Source organism: Trachurus japonicus, chromosome 15 (assembly GCF_045865225.1).
Source record: "Trachurus japonicus isolate A0001 chromosome 15, Traja_1.0".
Lineage (NCBI taxonomy): Eukaryota > Metazoa > Chordata > Actinopteri > Carangiformes > Carangidae > Trachurus > Trachurus japonicus.
The window spans coordinates 5,430,058-5,450,813 of NC_140921.1; the positions used below are offsets into that span (position 1 = coordinate 5,430,058).

General features: G+C 40.3%; 2 protein-coding genes across 2 annotated transcripts; one reads left to right on the forward strand and one right to left on the reverse strand.

Annotated features, from left to right (window-relative positions):
* Window positions 1–13: 13 nt before the first annotated feature.
* On the reverse strand, window positions 14–9,021 carry supt3h (SPT3 homolog, SAGA and STAGA complex component). Its single transcript, XM_085799362.1, has 12 exons — window positions 8,924–9,021; window positions 7,938–8,042; window positions 5,423–5,507; window positions 4,555–4,641; window positions 4,324–4,420; window positions 4,092–4,243; window positions 3,923–3,998; window positions 2,685–2,797; window positions 2,474–2,578; window positions 2,247–2,375; window positions 792–881; window positions 14–142 (listed from the first exon to the last, which is right to left on the reverse strand). The coding sequence occupies exons 2-12, from the start codon at window positions 8,027–8,029 to the stop codon at window positions 101–103; spliced, it is 1,068 nt and encodes a 355-aa protein (XP_085655488.1). The 5' UTR covers window positions 8,030–8,042; window positions 8,924–9,021; the 3' UTR covers window positions 14–100.
* A 2,616-nt stretch (window positions 9,022–11,637) lies between these two features.
* Window positions 11,638–13,979, forward strand: runx2a (RUNX family transcription factor 2a). Its single transcript, XM_085799363.1, has 5 exons — window positions 11,638–11,766; window positions 11,942–12,101; window positions 12,213–12,317; window positions 12,430–12,501; window positions 13,587–13,979. The coding sequence occupies exons 2-5, from the start codon at window positions 11,990–11,992 to the stop codon at window positions 13,973–13,975; spliced, it is 678 nt and encodes a 225-aa protein (XP_085655489.1). The 5' UTR covers window positions 11,638–11,766; window positions 11,942–11,989; the 3' UTR covers window positions 13,976–13,979.
* Window positions 13,980–20,756: the final 6,777 nt, after the last annotated feature.

The following is a 20,756-nucleotide window of genomic DNA, read 5'->3' on the forward strand; positions in this document are numbered from 1 at the left end:
ACGACTGCAAAAGTTTTACAAACAGGGAACTCTTTATTACAGAAATAGAATAGAAATTAAACATATACAGGTGTGTGATGATGTAATGATGATGTAATCCTCAGCAGGTGAGAAAGGCCATCCCACCTCTCCAATAAGCACTCTGAGAGAAAGACAGAGATTCACACTCAGATTTGTTGTTCACATAGGGAAGTTGTGTTTTTTTCCCACAGTTTGTTAGTGGAAGAGTTTCTGGACTCACAATTAACACTTTTTTAATTTACAGATGGCGTCATCATGTTTTATTCTAAATCCAGTGAGGCCTTTAAGGGTTTTCTGGACAATATGTGTCAAAGTTTTTAGGTCAATGCTAATAATTAAAAAGAATTCCTTTAAAGTGCATTTTGAACAAACAAAAATCCATTGACAGCCCTAATATTACATATCTGACAAACTTATAAATAGACAGAATAAGGACTGTTGACTTCAATATACAAAGAAAGGAAGAATAATTAGGGTTAACACATTAGAAAACGATATAATTTTAGTGTTTGTGGTGCAATTAACACGTCTTTTGTTACACTCACCTTTGACACAACGTAAACTTTTAACAATTAGCACTGTGTCAGGCCTACTATGTGTCCAGAAGCTTTTGGTCAATGCTAATAACTTAAAAATAACCATTTATGGTGCATTTTGAACAAATGAAAATCAATTGACAGCCCTAATATTAATATTACATATCTTACAAACTTATAAATAGACATAATAGAGAACAACATCATTTTAGTGTGATGTTTGTGTGTACGTACTGTGTGTCTGTAGTTGTATCTTCTGATGGCCTCTCTGATGTGACAGGGCTGAATGGCTCCACTGGGCGGCTCCACTGTGGCCGGACAGCTCTAAAACACACACACACAGGACTGGATCTGTTAATACATAAAACACATCAGAGTAATTCCGTTTCTGTACGTTTCACCAACTCAAATTGAATTTACTCTTTGCGTTGGGCTCGTTTGTAGTTGAAAACACATTCAGTTAGGCACAATAAAGTGCTGCGGGAGCATTTTTTTGCCCATTGCCATAATCCCTATAGTCATAGCAGTAGGTTCGTTACCTTTAAAGCAGATATCAGTGGAATGTTTTTGTTAATATAAGTCCTAAATAGTCCTATTTTCCGTCAGCAATCACTTACATGAAGTATTTCAGCCTAAACACGAGTCTCTCCGTCACTCTGCTCTGCTGTAACCCGAGGAGAAAATTTTCCTTGTGGGATACAAGTGTTATCCAATGAGGGGAGAGAACGGCATGAAGGGCTGTGTGTGCAGCCAAGGGATGCGCGTGAATGTGGTGACGTAGCACGAGGACCAATTGATGCCTGACAAGGGCGGGGGCTGCTAACTCATGGTGCGTTCAAGGAAACTCGTACTTTGTGTTTTTCCTTCCTGTGAAGTCATACCAGTTCGATCTGGTACGAGTTCACGGGTCGGAAGTTACGAGTGGCCGTTATAGGGAACTTTCACAGACAACAGGACGGTAAAAACACGAGCTACGGGTTACCTGGAACGCTACCAAGTCGTAGTTGTGACTTGAAGCTGTAACTTACGGTTTCAAAAGCCTGCCTTGAACACAGCATTAGCCGAAACGGCCGTGCCACTGATATCTGCTTTAATTGTCGGTGCAAGCTATTTTTAGAACGGCAGAGCCGTGAGCTGCTCAGAGCTACGCTACGGAGGCTCATGGGATTTCTTGGTTTCCCTCATCAAACTCAACAAATACACAATCCAACAACTCCACAACGCTCTGGTGGACAAGTTGTGACCTGCACATTCACCACACTATGAGATAATAACACAACGTTACCAGACAGAGTTGTTTTAGAGGGAAATTCATGCAAAACAAACAAAAATAAATAAAACTAAAAATAGCTTGCACCGACAATTAAAGGTAACAAACCTACTGCTATGACTGTAGGGATTATGGCAATGGGCCAATTTGGCAAAATGTTGAACTATCCCTTTAAGACCTGAACTTGGTGTTTTTAAGGCCTAAAATTTTTATTTTCAAATTGTAGACTTTTTTTTTAGGTTTTTTAAGACCCTGGGGAAACCCTGAATGAACATGATGTAAAACGTGCTGCGTTCACAGGCTTCGACAAGAGTCTGTTCAAAATCGTTGTGTTTCATCCTGGGCTTTAAAACGCTGCTGGTCACTGTAGCTGCATAAAAACAACCAGAGAAGTGCAGGAGTGCAGCCAACACACACACCTTTTTGCGTTTCCTCTGTCTCGCTCGGCCGTCCAGGCTGCCATTACCCTGTGGGAGGGGCTTAGACGAGTGGGAGGAGCCTGGCGTGGAAGGGGGCGTGGCCTCCGGCGAGTCTGGATCCTTCTTCACCTGATGCATAGAAAGAAAGATGGAGGACGGGTGTTTGACAAGATGCAAATGTGGACTTCAAAGCTCCAGTAGAAGTGAAGTAAATTGTGTGTGTGTACCTCGGTGTGTGTGTTGTAGTGGATGTAGCTGGCAGAGATCACGTGACTGATGGGGTTGGTCTTCGCCGTCATTTCCTGCTTCACCAGCAGAGACAAATCCACGATCTGGACAAGACAAGACAAAGAAACGGGAGAGACACTGAAGAAGAGCTGCTGTTGGACACCGGCGGACAGACAGGATGACATCACTCAGGATGAGTCAACACGTTACCTGGGCGACGGTCTCATAGGCCAGGTATGACAGGATCTCCATGGCGATGCTGTTGGGCTTCAGCTCCAGACTGCTGCAGTCCAGCCAGTCCCGAAACTTTGACGCTTTCTTAGCTGGAGACACAAACACACACACACAGAGTTCACTTTGTGTAGTTTGATAATATTTTTAAAACGCTGCCCTGAGGACGAGGTCATGGGACTTCAGAGCGAAAGATGTTTAAAGTGAAATATATTTTTAAAATAAAAAGTTTCTATACGAGTGTCATAAAGTGAAATATTATTCTTTGCACTTTCATCTTTAAATGTGACATTTCACACAACATTAAGTTAATTGGGTTTAGTGCTGAAACTAATAGGCGATTAATCAATTGGTCAACGATCAGATAACATCAATCAGTGTTTTCTGCTTCTCTCTGAGTCGTTCACTGTGGGAAACTGAAGACTTAAGTTTCTGACTGTTGGTTCGAAAAGGATTTGGATTCAGTCAGTACGTTTACATGCAGAGCTTAATCGAGCTATGCTCAAAATTTGATTTTGGCGTCAAGTCAGACTTCTGTCCTTGTCTCAATTTACATGCAACTGAGAAAACCGAATAACTGACGGGGTCCGCCCCCTCATGTGGCGTCACCCGTTGTTTCAGCGGGTTAATACGCCGCCTGTCCTGTTGACTTTTCTGTCACCTCGTAAAAAAACTCAATTTAAACAACTTATAAGCTTAATAATAAATTCTCAACTGCAGTTCCCGACCAGACGCGCCAGTCTGGGACGGATTCGCGCTGAGAATAGGATTCTCTCTCTCTCTCTCTCACAAACAGGTTCGGGCGGCTTCTCTGCTCCACTTTGTGCCGTCTCTACTGTTGTGGAGCATGCGCACATGCATTGTCCAGCTTCAGTCCGACTAAGGCGTATACATGACGGAGAAAATCGAATTCCAATTGCATTATCTGGGTGTCTTAATCGGAGTTCTCAACTCCGATTTCAGTCGGACTAAGGTGTTTACATGCACTTCAGTTGTCCAGTTATAGTCGGATTAAGGCAATAATTCGGTTTTTTCAAGTGTCATGTAAACGTAGTGAGTGATGATTGTGGCAGGCGTTGTTCCACAATTTTCCTCAATTTAAACCAATCAATTAATCGAAAAAAGTAAGAGTAAAGTCGGAGAGAAAATTCTACGTATACAAAGCTATAAAAACTGTTTGGTTTATTAGAGTCTAAATGACTTGATTGAATTCTTACCGAAGCTGAGCTGTCGACTCTCACAGAACTCGGAGTACTGAGCCGGGTCCATGTTTCTGGTCTGACGCTCCAAACGCTGAAGAAACACAGAAACACAGAAAAACAAATAAATAAACAAACACATTTCCTGTTGTGTCCAGTCTAACCGGTGTCTCATCACGTCTCTGACCTCCATCCTCTCCTGTTTGACCGGGTCCACGTCTCGCTCCGCCAGCGACAGCAGCTCTCCGGTCTGATCCATCCACGCCAGGAAATCCTGGGCCAATCGCTGCCTCCGCTGGTTACCACCGGCAACGGCACCTGAAGCCCCGCCCCACCTGTCTGTGAGAAAAGAGTTGGATCGCTGCTGATTTGTCCAGGTGAAACTGATCAGGTGTGTTGTGTTGTGAGAGAGTGTGTACCTGTTTCCTGTGCCGGCTCCTCGTCCTCCAGAGTTTTGAGTAGTTTGGATTTATAATCTCTAAACTGGAGATATTTTAATAACCGGGCCACCTTCCTCTGTTGGACACATGGATGAAGACACACAGACAGATACAGAGGCAGAGAGACAAAGACAGAGAGGGCAGGGGATTTTGTGTCAGTCATTTCAAAGTTAAAGCAAAAATATTTCAGATTTCAGAAGTTTGTTTCACCTTGTCCCTCCTCATCAGGAACAGGATGTCCTCGGCTGAAATGACCCTCGACCCGCGGAGAGCGGCGCCTTCACAGGCCTGATGCAGCTGATGAACCAACATCATGAATTAGCATCACAGACCATTAGTTTAGTTAGCTTACATATATCTGACATCAACATTTTGTTTTAAATCCCTGTTTCATTTCAAACATGGATGTGTTAACTAGGGCTGTCCAAGTTAACACATTTTTATCGCGTTAACACATTATTTAACCAACGCTGATAATAATTTTATCGCAACTTTTTTTTTTTCTCCCCGTTCATTCATCTTGGGCGGTGGGCCGTCTCATAGTGTTACAGAAACCCTGCATTATGGTTCTGCTCCTCGTGTTCCCATGGAGAACTTGTTCTTCTCGTCACCAAATGCTGCTGCTCTCTCTCTAATATCACTTGTGCTGATTTTTAAATACCACCAGTATTACATCACTGGATGTTGTTCATATTTTCCATTCATATTGCTGCAACAGAAAACACTGAGTTTCTGTTACTTCGAGCAAAAAAGAAAAAAATGCGATTAATCTCAGCACTAAAACATTTATTTTATATATATTATTATTAAATGTTATATTTTTGGAAGTATTATATTCTTATGATATATCCATGATTTTGAAGGCTCCACAAACGCAGCCTTCTGTTGCTGGGTAACCTATGGCCCAACCTATCCCAAGATTCATTGCACGCCGCTATTGCGCCACTCTCAATGTTCTTCTCTTTTGTTTGTTTTGCTCGTTTCAACAGCTGACGTTAAAACTACTGAAGGAACAAGACTTAAAACGTTTTTTTTTTCTGAAAAAGACAACGCGTTATTCTGTTTTTGCATGTGTTACCATAGTGATGAGCTGTGTGTGGACAATGTCCTCCACCAGAGCCGCTGTCTCGTGCAGAGGCCTGCGGGCGTCTCCCAGAGCGAACCTGGGAAAAAAACAAAACAACAAACACACAAAACATAAATAATATATTAGAAATAATGAGACTTCATGGTTAATCCACCTAGAGCCTGACTACACACCGTCATTGGCTGCTAAATGTTAAAAATCTAGCTCATTAAAGACTCTTTAAACATATTTTTGCCTTTGTTTTGCATCAAAACTCTCATCTCAAACAACACGTCACCTGAACAACGACATGCTGAGGATGAGTCAAGTTAAACAATAAGACTGAGTAGATACTATACAAATCTAAGCAACTGTGTAATAAATGTTTGCTCAGGTGTTTCCCTCTGTTCTTTAACTTTACTCTGTCATGTGGCTGTTTGTCTTTGCATAGTATTAACTGCTGAGATTTGATGTATTGCTTTTGTTTTCTAAGAAAAAGGAGAAAAAGAAAAGTATTATTTTGCTATCTGACCAAGAACAAGTTTACACTACACTATTTAATGTTCAGGTTAAATTCATGAACTCTATGGAACCAGTCGACTGCATCTTAAACCAGGAAAACAATCAAATCGAACTTTAACATTTAATTACATCACATGTTAAATAAGGAGACTAATAAAACAAATGAAACAGAGCTCACAAACGTCTTTCTTTATGTTTTCATCTATGGCCCCTGCACACACACACACACACACACACACACGAACACACTAAAGGTCGACAGGCCACACACACTTTGACCACAATTTGGTCAAACGTGAATTTGCATCCAGACAAGCCACTTCCAGGACGGCCGACGGAGCTGCAGCCACATCCTGCAGCTCCTTCCTTTTCTCATTTCTTCTCCTCTGTCTCTCCATCTATTCTCTCCATCTGTCATATACAAACACCCCCCCGACCCCTCACCACACACCTGATTGTTCCCCACCCCTCCCTCTCCTCATCGGGAGCAGCTGATTGGCCGTCAGCAGCCGTCGGTCACACAGGTGAGGCCTCTGGCTCTGGTTTGGGTTTTGTGGGCAGGTTTGGTCTCAGGCTCAGCGTTGGTTTTAGGTTTTAGACTTTTAAGGGTTTTGGGGTTTAGTTTGGTTTCAGCCTCTCTGACCACCAACAGCGTCTCTCTGCAGCCACCGGGTGAGTACCACAAAACACACACACACACACTCATACACACGCACAAAGACACACACTGAGGGGAGGTCACAGCATCTTTATAAAACTTTAGACACATGCATATTCCCCAGGTTTGCTGTCATCTCAATATTTTACTACAATAACAAACGATTACAGCTCTCGTTGTCCTTTTTCTATTGTTTATATTGTCTCATAATAATTAATAATAATCTAAATTTCTTTTGATAAAATCAGGGTTCCTACACATTTGAAATTTCCAAATTCCATACTTTCTCCAGACCCTAATTTCCAGACTTCTCGGCAAAAAAAAATCTAATAATGTGTATGCCATTATGCAACCAAATCATTTCCAGGAGATTGTAGCTAAGTACAATAGCACATACAAAATAGTTAACCCAAATAACTTCAGATAAGACCAAACCAAGATAAGATAAATAAAATAAATTTATCTCCATACAATAGTTTCCATTTTCCATACTTTTCCATACTTTCCATACTTGTGTAGGAACCCTGTAAAATGCTAAGAGGAGTCAACAGATTTCAGCATATGTGCAGTACTTTATTCTTTTATTAAATTATTGTCTATTGCTTCCTCTGAGCTGCTTTATTAGTTTCATTTTTGATTTGTTTGCTATTTTTTCCCAGAATAAACCGAGTCATCTGGTTTTGAACATTTGAAATTGAGTTCAGTTTACAGGAACGAGGTCATATGAGGTCAACTTTTCCTTAAAAAGGCTACAAACGATGCAATCAACTCATCATCTGTTTCAATGTATTATGTTCATTCAAATCAAATCGTATCTTTTTAAGTTATGTTAATTTACCTTTCTGTGATAGAAACCTATTAGCCTGCTGCTGAACTCTTTCAGTAACACTTTTTCCTGTCTACTTATTCATCAATTATCAACTGATTATTAATTTCTGCAGCTAAAAATGTTAAGTGAAGTGAAAGTCTGGGTTTATACTTTAAAGATGATTAAATGAATGCACTTATTATTATTATGTAAAGAACTGAGGACGATGCTACTGTAATTTTTCTTTCACACATTCATAATTCAACTATTCAACTGCTAGTTAAGCTCATATTTCAGACAATAAACATGTTTTTTACTTTTATTTCCATTATGATTTTTGTGTGTCATTATGTTTATATCAGTATCATCAGCCGTGACTCTCTTTATTGTGTCTCTGCCGTTTGTTCAGCAGATTTCTATGGCTTCCAACAGTCTGTTCAGCAGCTCCAGCCCCATGCTGTACTGGGGTGAGTTTCCCTCTGTGTCAGTGTGTGTGTGACGTGTGTGTGTGTGTGTGTGTGTGTGTGTGTGTGTCTCACATCATGCTCTGCAGCTCTGGGATGAAGCTGGTCCTAGAGGCTGGACGGTCTTTAGAGCTGGAGGCGGTGGAGCCGGCCATGGGACTGCTCATACCCTCCTCCACCCTGATCACAGCAACACAACAAACACACACAGCTGCATTAACGACAATTAAAACAATTATTTTTCCTGTTCCAGACAGAACATGTTGTAGCTACGTCAGTGAGCTGATGTTCAAGATTCAAGAGTGTTTCATTTATTGTCATTTGCGCAGTAGGAAACATGTTTCCCTGACAATGAAATGATGTGGTCAATATACAATCTCTGGAGACACCTGATAATTATTTTATTTAAAAAAAAAAAGCAGCAGCACTTATGTCCCCACCTATAAAACTGTCAAAAACTTAATTTTAATAAAATATAATGTAAAGCTGCAATGCATGACTGTTATTTATGAATCTGTTGATTAATTCCTGGGTAAGTAGCTTCATCATTCAGTTTAGAAAATATAAGACAAACAATTTACTGTCACATGACACAAAAAATGCCTAAGCTATTGTCCATCATAAAGTAAAATAAAAAATAAAATGCAAAACTTTCAAAAGCCCGAAGATGTGAAATCTGCACTGACTGTGACTGAGAAGTGTCAACAGAAGGTATTTTTAGACAACAAGCTGAGACTAAAACAACAAGATAGCAGTACAGTATGAAGCAAATCAACACACACACACACACACACACACACACACACACACACACACACACACACACACACACAGGTGGTGTGACCGCACTAACTTCCCCTCCGGCAGTAAAATGTGAATAATAATACAGAGCAGTTCCCCTCTATTCAAACACTGTGGTCAATAAAACACAAAGCAGAGAGAAGGAGAGAAAAGAGGAGGAGGAGGAGGAGAAGGACGAAGAGAGAGAAAGAAAAAGAAGAAACATAGGAGGAGAAAAACCAGAGAGGAGTAGAAAGTGTATAAATGAAAACAAAACTCACCGAAGTCGTTCAGAAAAACGCTGCAAGTGCGACTGACGATACTTCTTTTCTTTTTTTAACGTTTTGTTCGATTGTCGGCGCGCTTTGATGACGTATGTACTTTTCGAACGCGCGGGTTGGTGGTACTTGTAGTTCTATGTAGTTTATGGCACTAAACAAGCCTCTCAACGACTAATAGCAGTGTTGGGAACGTTACTTTTAAAAAGGAATTAGTTATAGTTACTAATTACTTCTTCCAAAAAGTAACTGAGTTAGTAACTCCACTACTTCACTATAATAGCAACTAGTTACCAGGGAAAGTAACTATTGCGTTACTTTTTCTTTCCAAGGGCATTTTTAAATTGTATTTTATTGTTTTCATATATTTCACTGATCGCAATTATGGAATGCGAGTGTGTGTTTTATTGAAAGCGAGGCTGGTGTGCCTATGAAAATAGGTTACAGTGGGTTTTTTAAGTGCTGTGGCTGCCTACAAGCAAATCTCATATGTACAAAGACAACAAAGACCTTTTTAAATGTGAAAACAGTGGAGTCCTATTCAAGATTTGCGTTTGGGCAACAATAACAGGAAACATCGAAATTAATTTATTCATGGCCACATTAAGTGAAATTATTAACTTTACCGATTATCCATCTGATTATCTGTCCTGCTGCGAGCACACAACTTCTCAGGGTATCCGCGGATCCTTAAAAAGTCTTAAATTCATGTATCTACAATTAAGGCCTTAAAAAGTATTACATTTATTAGAAAATTCAAAGATGGTCTTAAATATATAATATATAATACACAGCATCATTAAATATGTATGCACTTAATCTTTTATATGAAATAACAGGGTATCCGCGGGGTCTTAAAAAGTCTAAAATTTGAAAATCTAAATTTTAGGTCTTAAAATGTCTTAAATTTGTTGAATTATTGTGTTCAAGTCTTAAATAATTCTAGTCTCGCATTTGCCCCTAAAAAAAAATACATGTGTGAACCGGGAAAATCACAAAAAAGAAAGAGCACAACCTGTGATTGGTCAAAAACTACAAATCCAACAATTCTCTGGCCTCAACAATAACAGTAGTTAGTCTAAGTAAGGGAGAGTGGAGCTGTCGGTGAAAAGAGGAAACAACGCCACGTCTGGTCCTGTTCTATGTTGTTCGTTCACACCGTAACCGTTTATTCGTTACGTCCGCGGTGTAAAAGGCCGTAACGCAAAGACGCGATTAGGCGGGCGACGCGATATACGCGACTTTTTTTTTTTGCGACGCAATACACGGGATTTTTTGGGCGACGGGACCATCGCGTCTTCGTCTATTTCATCGTGTTTGGTGGGAAGACCCACAAGGGGCTTCCCACCAAACACGAGGAACGCTTTTTTTTCGCTCGAGTTGTGACGCGCGACCAAACGCGAGATACGCGATTTCTCGCTCGTTTTGACTTTGTGTAAATTCGCGTCTTCACGAGCCCGCCCATTTTCACTACAACAACAACATTTCTGCTCTCATCAACCATGGTTGAGGTCACAACGCTGCGCTGTAGCTGCTCTGGAAGAGTTCCGGGCTGATGAGCTACAGAGACTTTAGAGTCAAAGAGGAGCAGTGCGTCGCTGTGTCGGACTGTTTGGATTTAATGAGGAAGCTGCACAGAGTCAGGTGAGCAGAAGCTCAGGACAAACACTTCGCTCCAGGACATAATGTAGCTACACCTCACATGTTCTTGTCTTTTACCTCAAGGAGATTAAAGTAGTGTCTGTACTTTCCCTCCGATCTCGGCAGCTTCCCTCTGCTAGTCTGTGTGTGTGAGGCTAAACTGCGTGCGTGTGTGGTTTGTGTACAAACTGAACACTGCCTCTGATTGGCTTAGCATGAAACCTTACTCTGCCTCAACCAATCAGCATCACTTATGTGGTTGTCTCGTCCCTCCCTCCTCCCCCCTCCCCTCACCAAAGGAGAGAAGGAAAAAGAAAAACAGTTTAGCAGCTTCTGTGGCTGAGATGAGCCAAGTCGGAGGACAACGGCTTCACTGAGTAGTTTGTAACGCGCCTCATTTAATTGTCGGTAACGGTAACGGCGTTGTAACGGTGGAAATAGTAATTAGTTAGATTACTCGTTACTGAAAAAAATAACGCCGTTAGTAACGCCGTTTATTTTAACGCCGTTATTCCCATCACTGACTATTAGTGACATATTTCACGTTTTATTATTGCAAAAACGTCGAGTGAGGGAAGAATGAAGGTAGTTAGTGTCCTCTTTAAGAATAATTTGTAATTAATCACTTTGACTGAAGGTTGAATATGGACAATGCTTTTTAAAAGCTTAGAGGGATGCAGAATACAAATATTGCTTTTCCATAAAAAATAATGTCTGAATTAATTAATGTGTGTTTTACACTTTAAGAACAGTTTTGGCTACCACATTGGGGTTAGATCAATTAGCAACATTTTGATATATGTATATAGTGCTGTGCAAGTTTTAGGCTGCAAAAATGAAGTGAAATTTTGCACTCTTGGATTAACAGTTTATATAGCCTATTTAGTCTTTACCACCTGAATAAAAGTTTAACATGCACTGTAAATGTGAGTTAAGTTTTTATACAGTGAATTCCACCTATAATAATAATAGTATTCAAAAAATAAATAAATAAAACTGATTTTTCCCTTTCAGATCCGGTGGTGAAGCGCCGTCCAACTCCGTCTCCCACCGGCCTCCATGGGGACGAGCAGGAGGTTCGATCCCTGCACCAGCGCAGCCCAGCGCCCCCCAGAGGCCTGGTTCAGACCGACAGCCCCAACTTCCTGTGCAGCAGCCTGCCCCAGCACTGGAGGTGCAACAAGACCCTGCCCAGAACCTTCACTGTAATCAATCAATACATCTATCTATCTATCTATCTATCTATCTATCTATCTATCTATCTATCTATCTATCTATCTATCTATCTATCTATCTATCAATCAATGATATGATTTTATGTCTGGCTTCATGATTTTATCCTTCCAGACTCTGCATAAAACTGGTTTCTCCATCTTTCAGGTGGTTGCCCTGGGCAACGACGTGCCAGACGGCGTGGTTGTCACAGTGATGGCGGGCAACGACGACAACCACAGCGCTGAGCTTCGTAACGCCACGGCGACCATGAAGCAAGGCTACGCCCAGTTCAACGACCTGCGCTTCATCGGCCGCAGTGGGAGAGGTAGAGACGGTCGCCGTGGTGATGACGTCACGTTTAATAATACACAGTATGTGGATGATGACCGAGTGTGTGTGTGTGTGTGTGTGTGTGTGTGTGTGTGTGTGTGTCCAGGTAAGAGTTTCACCGTCACCATCAACGTGCTGACCTCGCCGCCTCAGATCGCCACGCTGCACCGAGCCATCAAGGTCACTGTGGACGGACCACGGCTGCCCCGACGTTAGTGAACTTCAGCAGTAACCATGGTGATGGTTTAGTTTTCTGAGCTTTCAGTCAGACTCCTGTTCTTCATCATCTTCTTCTTCTTCTTCCTTTTCCTCCTCCTCCTCAGGTCAGAGGCAGAAGGAGATGAAGTCGGCCGTGTTCAGACCGTCCAGCTGCAGCAGCATCACTCCATCATCAGGTATAAGGAAGGACATTAACCTGTAGTCCTTATAAAGCACAAATATATATAGAAAAACATTGAAGCAGTCCAGAGAAGAGTAACCAAATGAATGTGAGGTCTGAATGTGATGTCATACGAAGAGAGATTAAGCCAACTCTTGATTATAGAAGATATAGAGGTGACATGATTAAGGTGTACAAACTTGTCAATATATGATTCCACAGTGGAGCCTGTTGTCAGTTTCTGAAATAATAGGTATGAGCTTCGAGGCAACTCCTTCAAATACCTACCAAAAATGTGTTGTTCTGAGAAAAGAAAAACAAAAATGTTTACTCTTAGGGCCATAAGAGTATGGAATGAGCTTCCAGAGGATGTAGTGCAGGCTCCGTCTGTGAATTATTATAGAAATAGATAGATTCTAGTTAAATGAGGACTTTTAAATAAATTATAAGCAAGGTTATGACTTTTGCAGACTTTTTTCTGTTATAGCCTATGTATTTAAGTGATATTATGTAGCCTATGGATTGTAAAGGTTTTTAACGGTTTTGTTCTTTTGTATGTTTACATTTTCTTGAGTCTGATGTAGAGGATATATTCTGTATCATATTTATTTTCATTAAAGCAGAAGTAAGTGGAATGTTTGTGTTAATATAAGTCTTAAATAGTTATATCTTCCGACAGCAATCACTTATATAGAGTGTTTGGTGTGAAACACGGGTCTGTCAGTCACTCTGCTCTGCTGTAAGCCGAGGAGAAAACTTTCCTTGTATCCTACAACCTTTATCCAATGAGGAGAGAGAACGGCATAAAGGGGCGGTCCTCTCTGTGTGTGCAGCCAAGGGATGCGCGTGAATGTGTTGACGTAGGGACGAGGGCGGGGACTGCTAACTCCATCTGCTGACAAGAAGTTAGCCAAAACCACCGGATCGCTTACTTCTGCTTTAAATTTCATTATAATTTCATCAAATAAGAGTCGATGTGATTCAAAATTAAAAACTTTATTATAAGGTCTGTTTACTAACAGAAGGAAGATGATGAGTACGATCCGTTGAAAGCTCTGGAAGAATCCTTTAATAATCTCCTCCTCTTCTTCTTTTCCCCAGACTGTCGGACCTTCTCCTCCTCCCTCTGGACCAATGAGTCGTCCTTCCTGGGTCACGTGACCTCTCTGACCTCCTCCTTCGCTCCACATCCCAGAATGCACCACCTGTCTGCCCTGCCTTACTCCGCCCAGCCGCCTCCTCCTCCTTACAGCTCCTACCTGTCTTCACCTCCTCCCTCTGCTCCTGCTCCTCCTCTTCCTCCTCCTCCTCCTCCTCCCCCCGCTCTGAACCACAGTGGTCCGTTCCAGCCTGGCTGCTTCTACTACGGACCGAACCAACCGCTCCAGGCCGCGGGGGACGACAGGAACGTCGTCGCGGCACTGACCAATTATATTGAGGGGGCGTGTCTCTCTCTAAGAGGTGAGGAGCCTGTGTGGAGACCTTACTGATGACATCATCCTCAATTAATGTAATAATTCAGCAGATTTAGCAAAGTTTTAATTTGTTTCATCATCTTATTCAAACAAAAAATAATAATTTACATTTTCTGGCTTTTTATAGTCATTACTTTTCATATTTATTGAATGCACTGCAAAAACTCGAAATCTTTCCAAGAATATTTGTCTTATTTCTTGTCAAAATGTCTAATTTCTAGTCAAAACTAATCTATTTCCATTTAAAATGAGACTCATCACCTAAAAACTAACTTGTTTTTATATAATTTTCACTTGTTTCAAACAAATTTTTACTTTAAATGAGTGGAAAAATCTGCCAGGGAAAGCAAGTTTTTTGTGCTTGTAATAAGAAAGAAAAACTTGCCCCACTATCAGATTTTTCTACTTATTTATTTTCAAGTGAAAATATGCTTGAAACAAGTTAAAAAGTGTCTAAAAACAAGCTACTTTTTAATGTGATTAGTCTTATTTTAAGTATAATGAGATTTGTTTTGACTAGAAATTACATTTTGACTAGAAATAAGACAAATATTCTCTGTAAGATTTTGAGTTTTTGCAGTGTGGTTTTGGAAACATTCATTTATTTATTATATTATTCTTTGTATAAATTGTGTTAAAAAGCATGTAAGTAGTGGGAAAATGTCTGAAGATCAAGATTTTACATTAAAGGGATAGTTCAACATTTTGGCAAATTGGCCCATTGCCATAATCGCTATAGTCATAGCAGTAGGTTCATTACCTTTAATTGTAGGTGTAAGCTATTTTCAGTACGGCGGAGCGCAGCAGCTGGCTGCTCAGAGCTACGCTATGGAGGCTAAGGGAATTTCTTGGTTTCCCTCATTAAACTCATCAAATTCAACATCCCAAAACTCCACAGCGCTTTTGTAGACAAGTTGTGAGCTGCACAACCACCACGCTATGAGATAATGACGGAACGATACGAAACGGAGCCGTTTTCGAGGTAAATACAGGGTAAATACGGAGACTGCTTGCTGAAAAACTGTCCCTGAACGCAACGCGCATCAGCGGTTTTGTATGTATTTACCTCGAAAACGGCTCCGTTTCGTATCGTTCCGTCATTATCTCATAGCGTGGTGGTTGTGCAGCTCACAACTTGTCTACAAAAGCGCTGTGGAGTTTTGGGATTTTGTATTTGATGAGTTTAATGAGGGAAACCAAGAAATTCCCTTAGCCTCCATAGCGTAGCTCTGAGCAGCCAGCTGCTGCGCTCCGCTGTACTAAAAATAGCTTACACCTACAATTAAAGGTAACGAACCTACTGCTATGACTATAGCAATTATGGCAATGGGCCAATTTGCCAAAATGTTGAACTATCCCTTTAAAGTTGTTGCACAATAAAGTGTTTGTCAGACCAACACATCAAAATTTTGCTCCGATCACCTGAAGCAGTTTGGAACCAGATGAATCCTCGTTTCCCTCTGTGAAAAACCGACATCACAGTTTCCAGGCCGAGCTTTGATGAAGAGGTCATGAGTCTTTTTTATCAAAACCAACAATGAGGTTATCTCTGAGAGAATCTGCAGCTCTACAGTGTTTTACTGCCCTGGTTTAACCTTGGTTACTCGCTTTTCTCCACATCAATTAAAAGTGTGAAATCATCAGTCGGAGGCACAAGTCTGAGATATTTTTTCTTTTTATCAATATCCACTGAAGTGATGCTTCACTTGTTTCAAACTGAGGAGCTTCTGTTTGGGGTGTTTGGGGAGTTTCTGCTGCTTTAAAGCATCACATGTTGTGATGAACAGAGGGAAACTCATGGCCCGAAGGAAACCAGTGTGAACTCGACACCATCACAAGGTCTGAGGAGGAAAAACACTCAGCCACGATAAGGAAGCTTAGAGTATAAGTCACACACATACATCTTCTGCATATATGAATGTTAAATGCCCACAGTAGAATTTGCATATAGAAATATAGATGTGATGAATTTAGATTTTTATGCAAGTTTATGTTTATATTTATTCTAAAAATGTAAAAAAAAAAATCCACTCGTTTGGTTTCTATTATTAAATTTAGATATAGGCCTACATGTCTATCTCCCATATTTGCATAAATTATTTTGATATAGTAGGCTTTACAATAAAGGTACTGTATATCACATTTTTATATTATCATAGTATGCATATTATACAAAGACTGCTATTTGCTTGGATTAGACATATACACTTGTTATATACTATATATACTGTATATATATATACATGTGTCATTTCTGTTTCTTTCTGTTTACATCTGTGGCACTTCATTGTGTGCAGGGGTGTAATAGGCTAATAGACGACATTTAGGTCGAGTTCATTGAAGTTGTATCAGTGGCCTAATGGATGTAAACTACGGTGGCCATGAGAGGTCAACGCACTGCAACTAATTAGAAAGAAAATGCAAATACACACAAACATGCTACAAATTCAGAAAACAGCTTCATCAATGTGAGAGAACATGAGCTCAAATATTTCTGGGGACATAATAAAGTGACGGACCTGGTCAGGGCGCTTTAGTTCTTGACTTGAGGCTATACAGACGGTTTTCTGACTGTTAGTGGAGTTTGAAAGTAATCAATATCACATGATCCACATGTTATTGATCATATACTAGGCTATTAGTGTAGCATTAGCCTTTGGCGTTGGCCCCTCACCTTTTTTTGTATCCTTGGAAACACTTCTGTTGTGTTGTGAGTTTTTGCAGCTCCGGTGAAGTTGCTTTTTCTGAATTTGATGCACATTTGTGTTTTTTGCATGATGTGTGTTATTTCTTATGTTGCAACATTTTGACCCCTCGGGGCCACCGTAGAACCTGCAGCTTTTTCTGCACTGTTTTATGTCGGATCATTAACACTGGATGGCTCATTTAAAACCTGCTCCAACAGCAAGAACAAAAAGATGTGGACTAGTTCACTAAGAGTTAATGTTTTCTTCCTGAATCCTGCACTCGTAAAAGAACAAAAACTTTAATTTAGTCGTTTTCTTTACAGAAATGTTTGTAACTTCTCCTCAGAACGAGGCTGAATCAGTCTGAGACGAGAGGCTGTTGACTGAGCTGGTGAACATGGTGGGAAAAAAGGATGTCAACAGTTGTTTGTGAGGCTTATATTTTTAAGTTTATTCCGAGGAGCAGATAGGGAGAGGGAGAAGTGAGTGAATGGAGAGCGAGTGACACAAAAGAGCGTCGCCTGGAGAAGAATAGAGCCACACGAAGGAATGCAGCGCTGGGACCTGCAGCCATTGTGTCCTAATACAATATCTGACTTCCTTCAGATGCCAGACACCACAAACACACACACACACACACACACACACACAAGCACATACATAGGAGTTGAATAGCAGGCAGCAAGGCACCAGGCCCATTTCCTCTGGAGATGTAGATGATGGAGAGAGAGAGAGAGGGAGAGGGAGAGAGAGAGAGAGAGAAGGAGTCTCAGAGTCTCTCAGTCGTTTCTGTCAGTTCATCTGAGTGAACTCAGCGTCTCTGTGTTTCTGTTTGACTCAAACTTTGCACTTTTGCACATTCAGCAGTTTTAGTATTAGCTGCTGAATTCACACCTGCATCAACACCTGGAGCACATCTGGATCTTTGCAGCCACCTCACACACCTGACAGACCTGATCTGTTCTGCTGCTCCTGAGGAGGAAGAAGAAGAGGTAGAGGAGGAGGAGGCGCTTCACTCACCTGAGTGACATCATCCAGGTTTTCTCAGCTGCCTCAACAGGTGAAGAGTGTGACATCATCACACCGGTGCTTTAATCTTCAGGTAAAGTCACTAATTATTCACTCATATTTACAATCAAACTGTTTTCACCTGCTCAGTGTTTCCTGGTTATTATTATTATTATTTTTTTTTATCGTTTTCACTATGAAACAAAATTATAAACTTTCCTCAGAGACTCATATTTATGATATTTCTCCTGTGCATATTTCAATAGTCACTGATTTATGGCGGTGTTTGGTCTAGAAATCAAGGTTTTATTCAAGAAATGTTTTTGCTTTTTAAATAAGAAATGCAGAAAACAATGAAATAGCAACCACACACTCAAAACACATGTGCATATATCAATTCACTGCAGGCTTTCGGTCATTGTTGTGACCTTCTTCAGGCAACACAAGAAATGCAAAAATCTAATGTGCAAAGACAAGAAAAACAACCAACACAACAGATATTTCATTAAAAGTCTGATTGTAGTGAGATCTAAAAAGTTTACCAAAGGCTCACCTGGTAAATTGTGTCTAAAGATCTTTAAACTCATACTGAGGTTTTTTCTTTTTACCTAAAATGCATCATGACTTTCAGTTTCCACAGCCTCCATCATGAGATCAGTGTTTCAGTGAGAAAGAAGAACAGGCAGAAAGTTTGTAGTAAATCATTTTGAAACTGAGCTGTTTTATTGTCCAGGTTCTGTTATTATGAATTATTTCCCCTGCTTTTGATCAATGACTCAGATCAGGTTTTATCATGTTTATCGTATTAATACAATGAACTGGAAAACGTTTAAAGTGCCAAGTTTCTAAATCCACTTTATTATCGGATGAAAAACATCCTCATGTCTGAGTGAAGTCAAAGGTTCATCATTTATTATTTTAAATGAACAGAGAGAGGTCCAGTGTGTGTGTGCATGTGTGCATGTGTGTGTGCATGTGCATGTGCATGTGTGTGTGTGCATGTGTGTGCCCATTCACCATGAGCACTCAGTATTGTTCTGCATCCTGTCTTGATAAGACACACACACACCTAAACGCACACACATATGCACACAGAGGTCAAGAGAAAGTCTATACAAGGAAGTAATATTGTTATTAATGATGCTGGGAGCACTTGTGAAAGACATAAATACACACACACATATACTCACACACAAACACACACACACACGATTTGTTCAAAGCTTTTGTGTTTTACAAAAACAGGATGGGAGGGGCATCAGAGGGTATATGTAAAAAAAAAAAAAAAAAAATCTGGGATCTGACTTTAAACTTTTTAAACTTAAACTCTGGTTTTATTTTATCACTTTTGTTCTCTCCTGTAGATTCTCAGTCCGTCACAGTGAAGTCAAAATTAACAATAACTGATCTGAAGACAGATGTTAATCAATCTATGTGAGGAGGCTGGATAATGAAAAGTTTTTATCTTCCACTTAAACCGTGTTTTTACTCGTTGTTCCCGTCGTAATGTGCAGTTTCTTCATCACATTGCATCAAAGTTATTTCACTTTTATTTTAGTGGTAAAACATGTAGAGTTATAACTTAAAGTAGAGTGTTATCAGTCTGATGAATTAAATTTAGATCCACATGGTTCAATCAGATCAGTTGTGAAGTAAAACGAAGGCTGATTAATGATCCGAGCTGCTTCAAACTTTCATCGTGTTTTGGAGTTTTAAGAACCCTCTGATTGGACGTTTCCTCTCACAGTGACACAATGTGAGTCGACGTTAAGTCATCGTATGTGTGGAGGGTTGTGCGTTCAACCTATTATTTATTTATTTTACGTAATCAAAGACTCAGATCTAATGATTCAGACAGGAAAGACTGTAGATAGAAGTTCTCTCATTCTGAGTCACTTATGGGAAAAACACTAATGGGACTTTTACTTCAAAAACCAGAGGCTCCTAAAATATCCTCTCCAGTTTCACATGTAGCTGCAGTTTACATGATGACGTTTCCATGGAGCAGCACGTGCAACTTGGACCAGTGAGATAAAGCAGAAGAACTCTGTATCTGTGTGTTTTTATAGAAATGATTCATTTAAATCTATAGAAAAAGTTGTGATAAAGTTTCTTCTTGGTCAGTGTGTCATTCAGATTCAGAGCTCCTCCTCTCAGTTCCCAAAGAGATTACAACTATTATTATTATTTGGATAAATCTGGACTCACTTTATTTAACTCCACTCCACAAGCTTCACTTTGTTGGGACAAGGAGCCATGCCCAACTGCAGACAGACTTCTGCTCTTGTTCGTGTGTGTGTGTGTGTGTGTGTGTGTGTGTGGTAGGTGGTGGCATGTGTTTACAGTAAACGTCTAGTTTTTCCTTCCCCAGAGTCAGACGGTCGACGAGTGTGGGAACTGAGACAGAAGCTAAACTGAGACATTGGGCACAGACATTTTTATTAATGGGGTCAGAGCCAGAGGGTGGAGAGATAACACACACACACACACACACACACACACACACACACACACACACACACACACACACACACACACACACCGCGGTCAGATTCCAGGGACAATCACATGAACTTAAAAGAAAAATTTGAAATGCAAGTGTCTTTTTAACGTTTCCATTAACATACTGCACAACTGATTGAGTTAAATCTGTTAAAACGCACAGTCAACGACAGCAGAAACAAACAGAATGATGTAATGAAAAGAGTCAGAGCTCAAACTAATGACATCAACATGAACACATGACATTAATAGCTGTTTTTATGTATTAATTTAAGTCCTTTCACCACATGGCTCTGGGACCTGCAGGGCTGAAGATGATGCTAAATACACTTTATGTTATATTTGCATATCTGTCTGTCTATGACTGTATATTACATAAAAGATGCATCACTAAGACATTCATCTGAAGCTCAAGTTAAACCTGAAATGAAGCTGTGAGAGTTCCTACGAGCGTCAAATTGGCAGCTAGTTTAGTTTATTACAAGTAATTACAGTGAAATTCTTATGTAGGCTACCTTTGGTCATTTGCATAACATAATAGAGACACAAGAAAAATAAATAAAAGAAGAAAGAGAAGGATATTTAAAAATATAATAAAA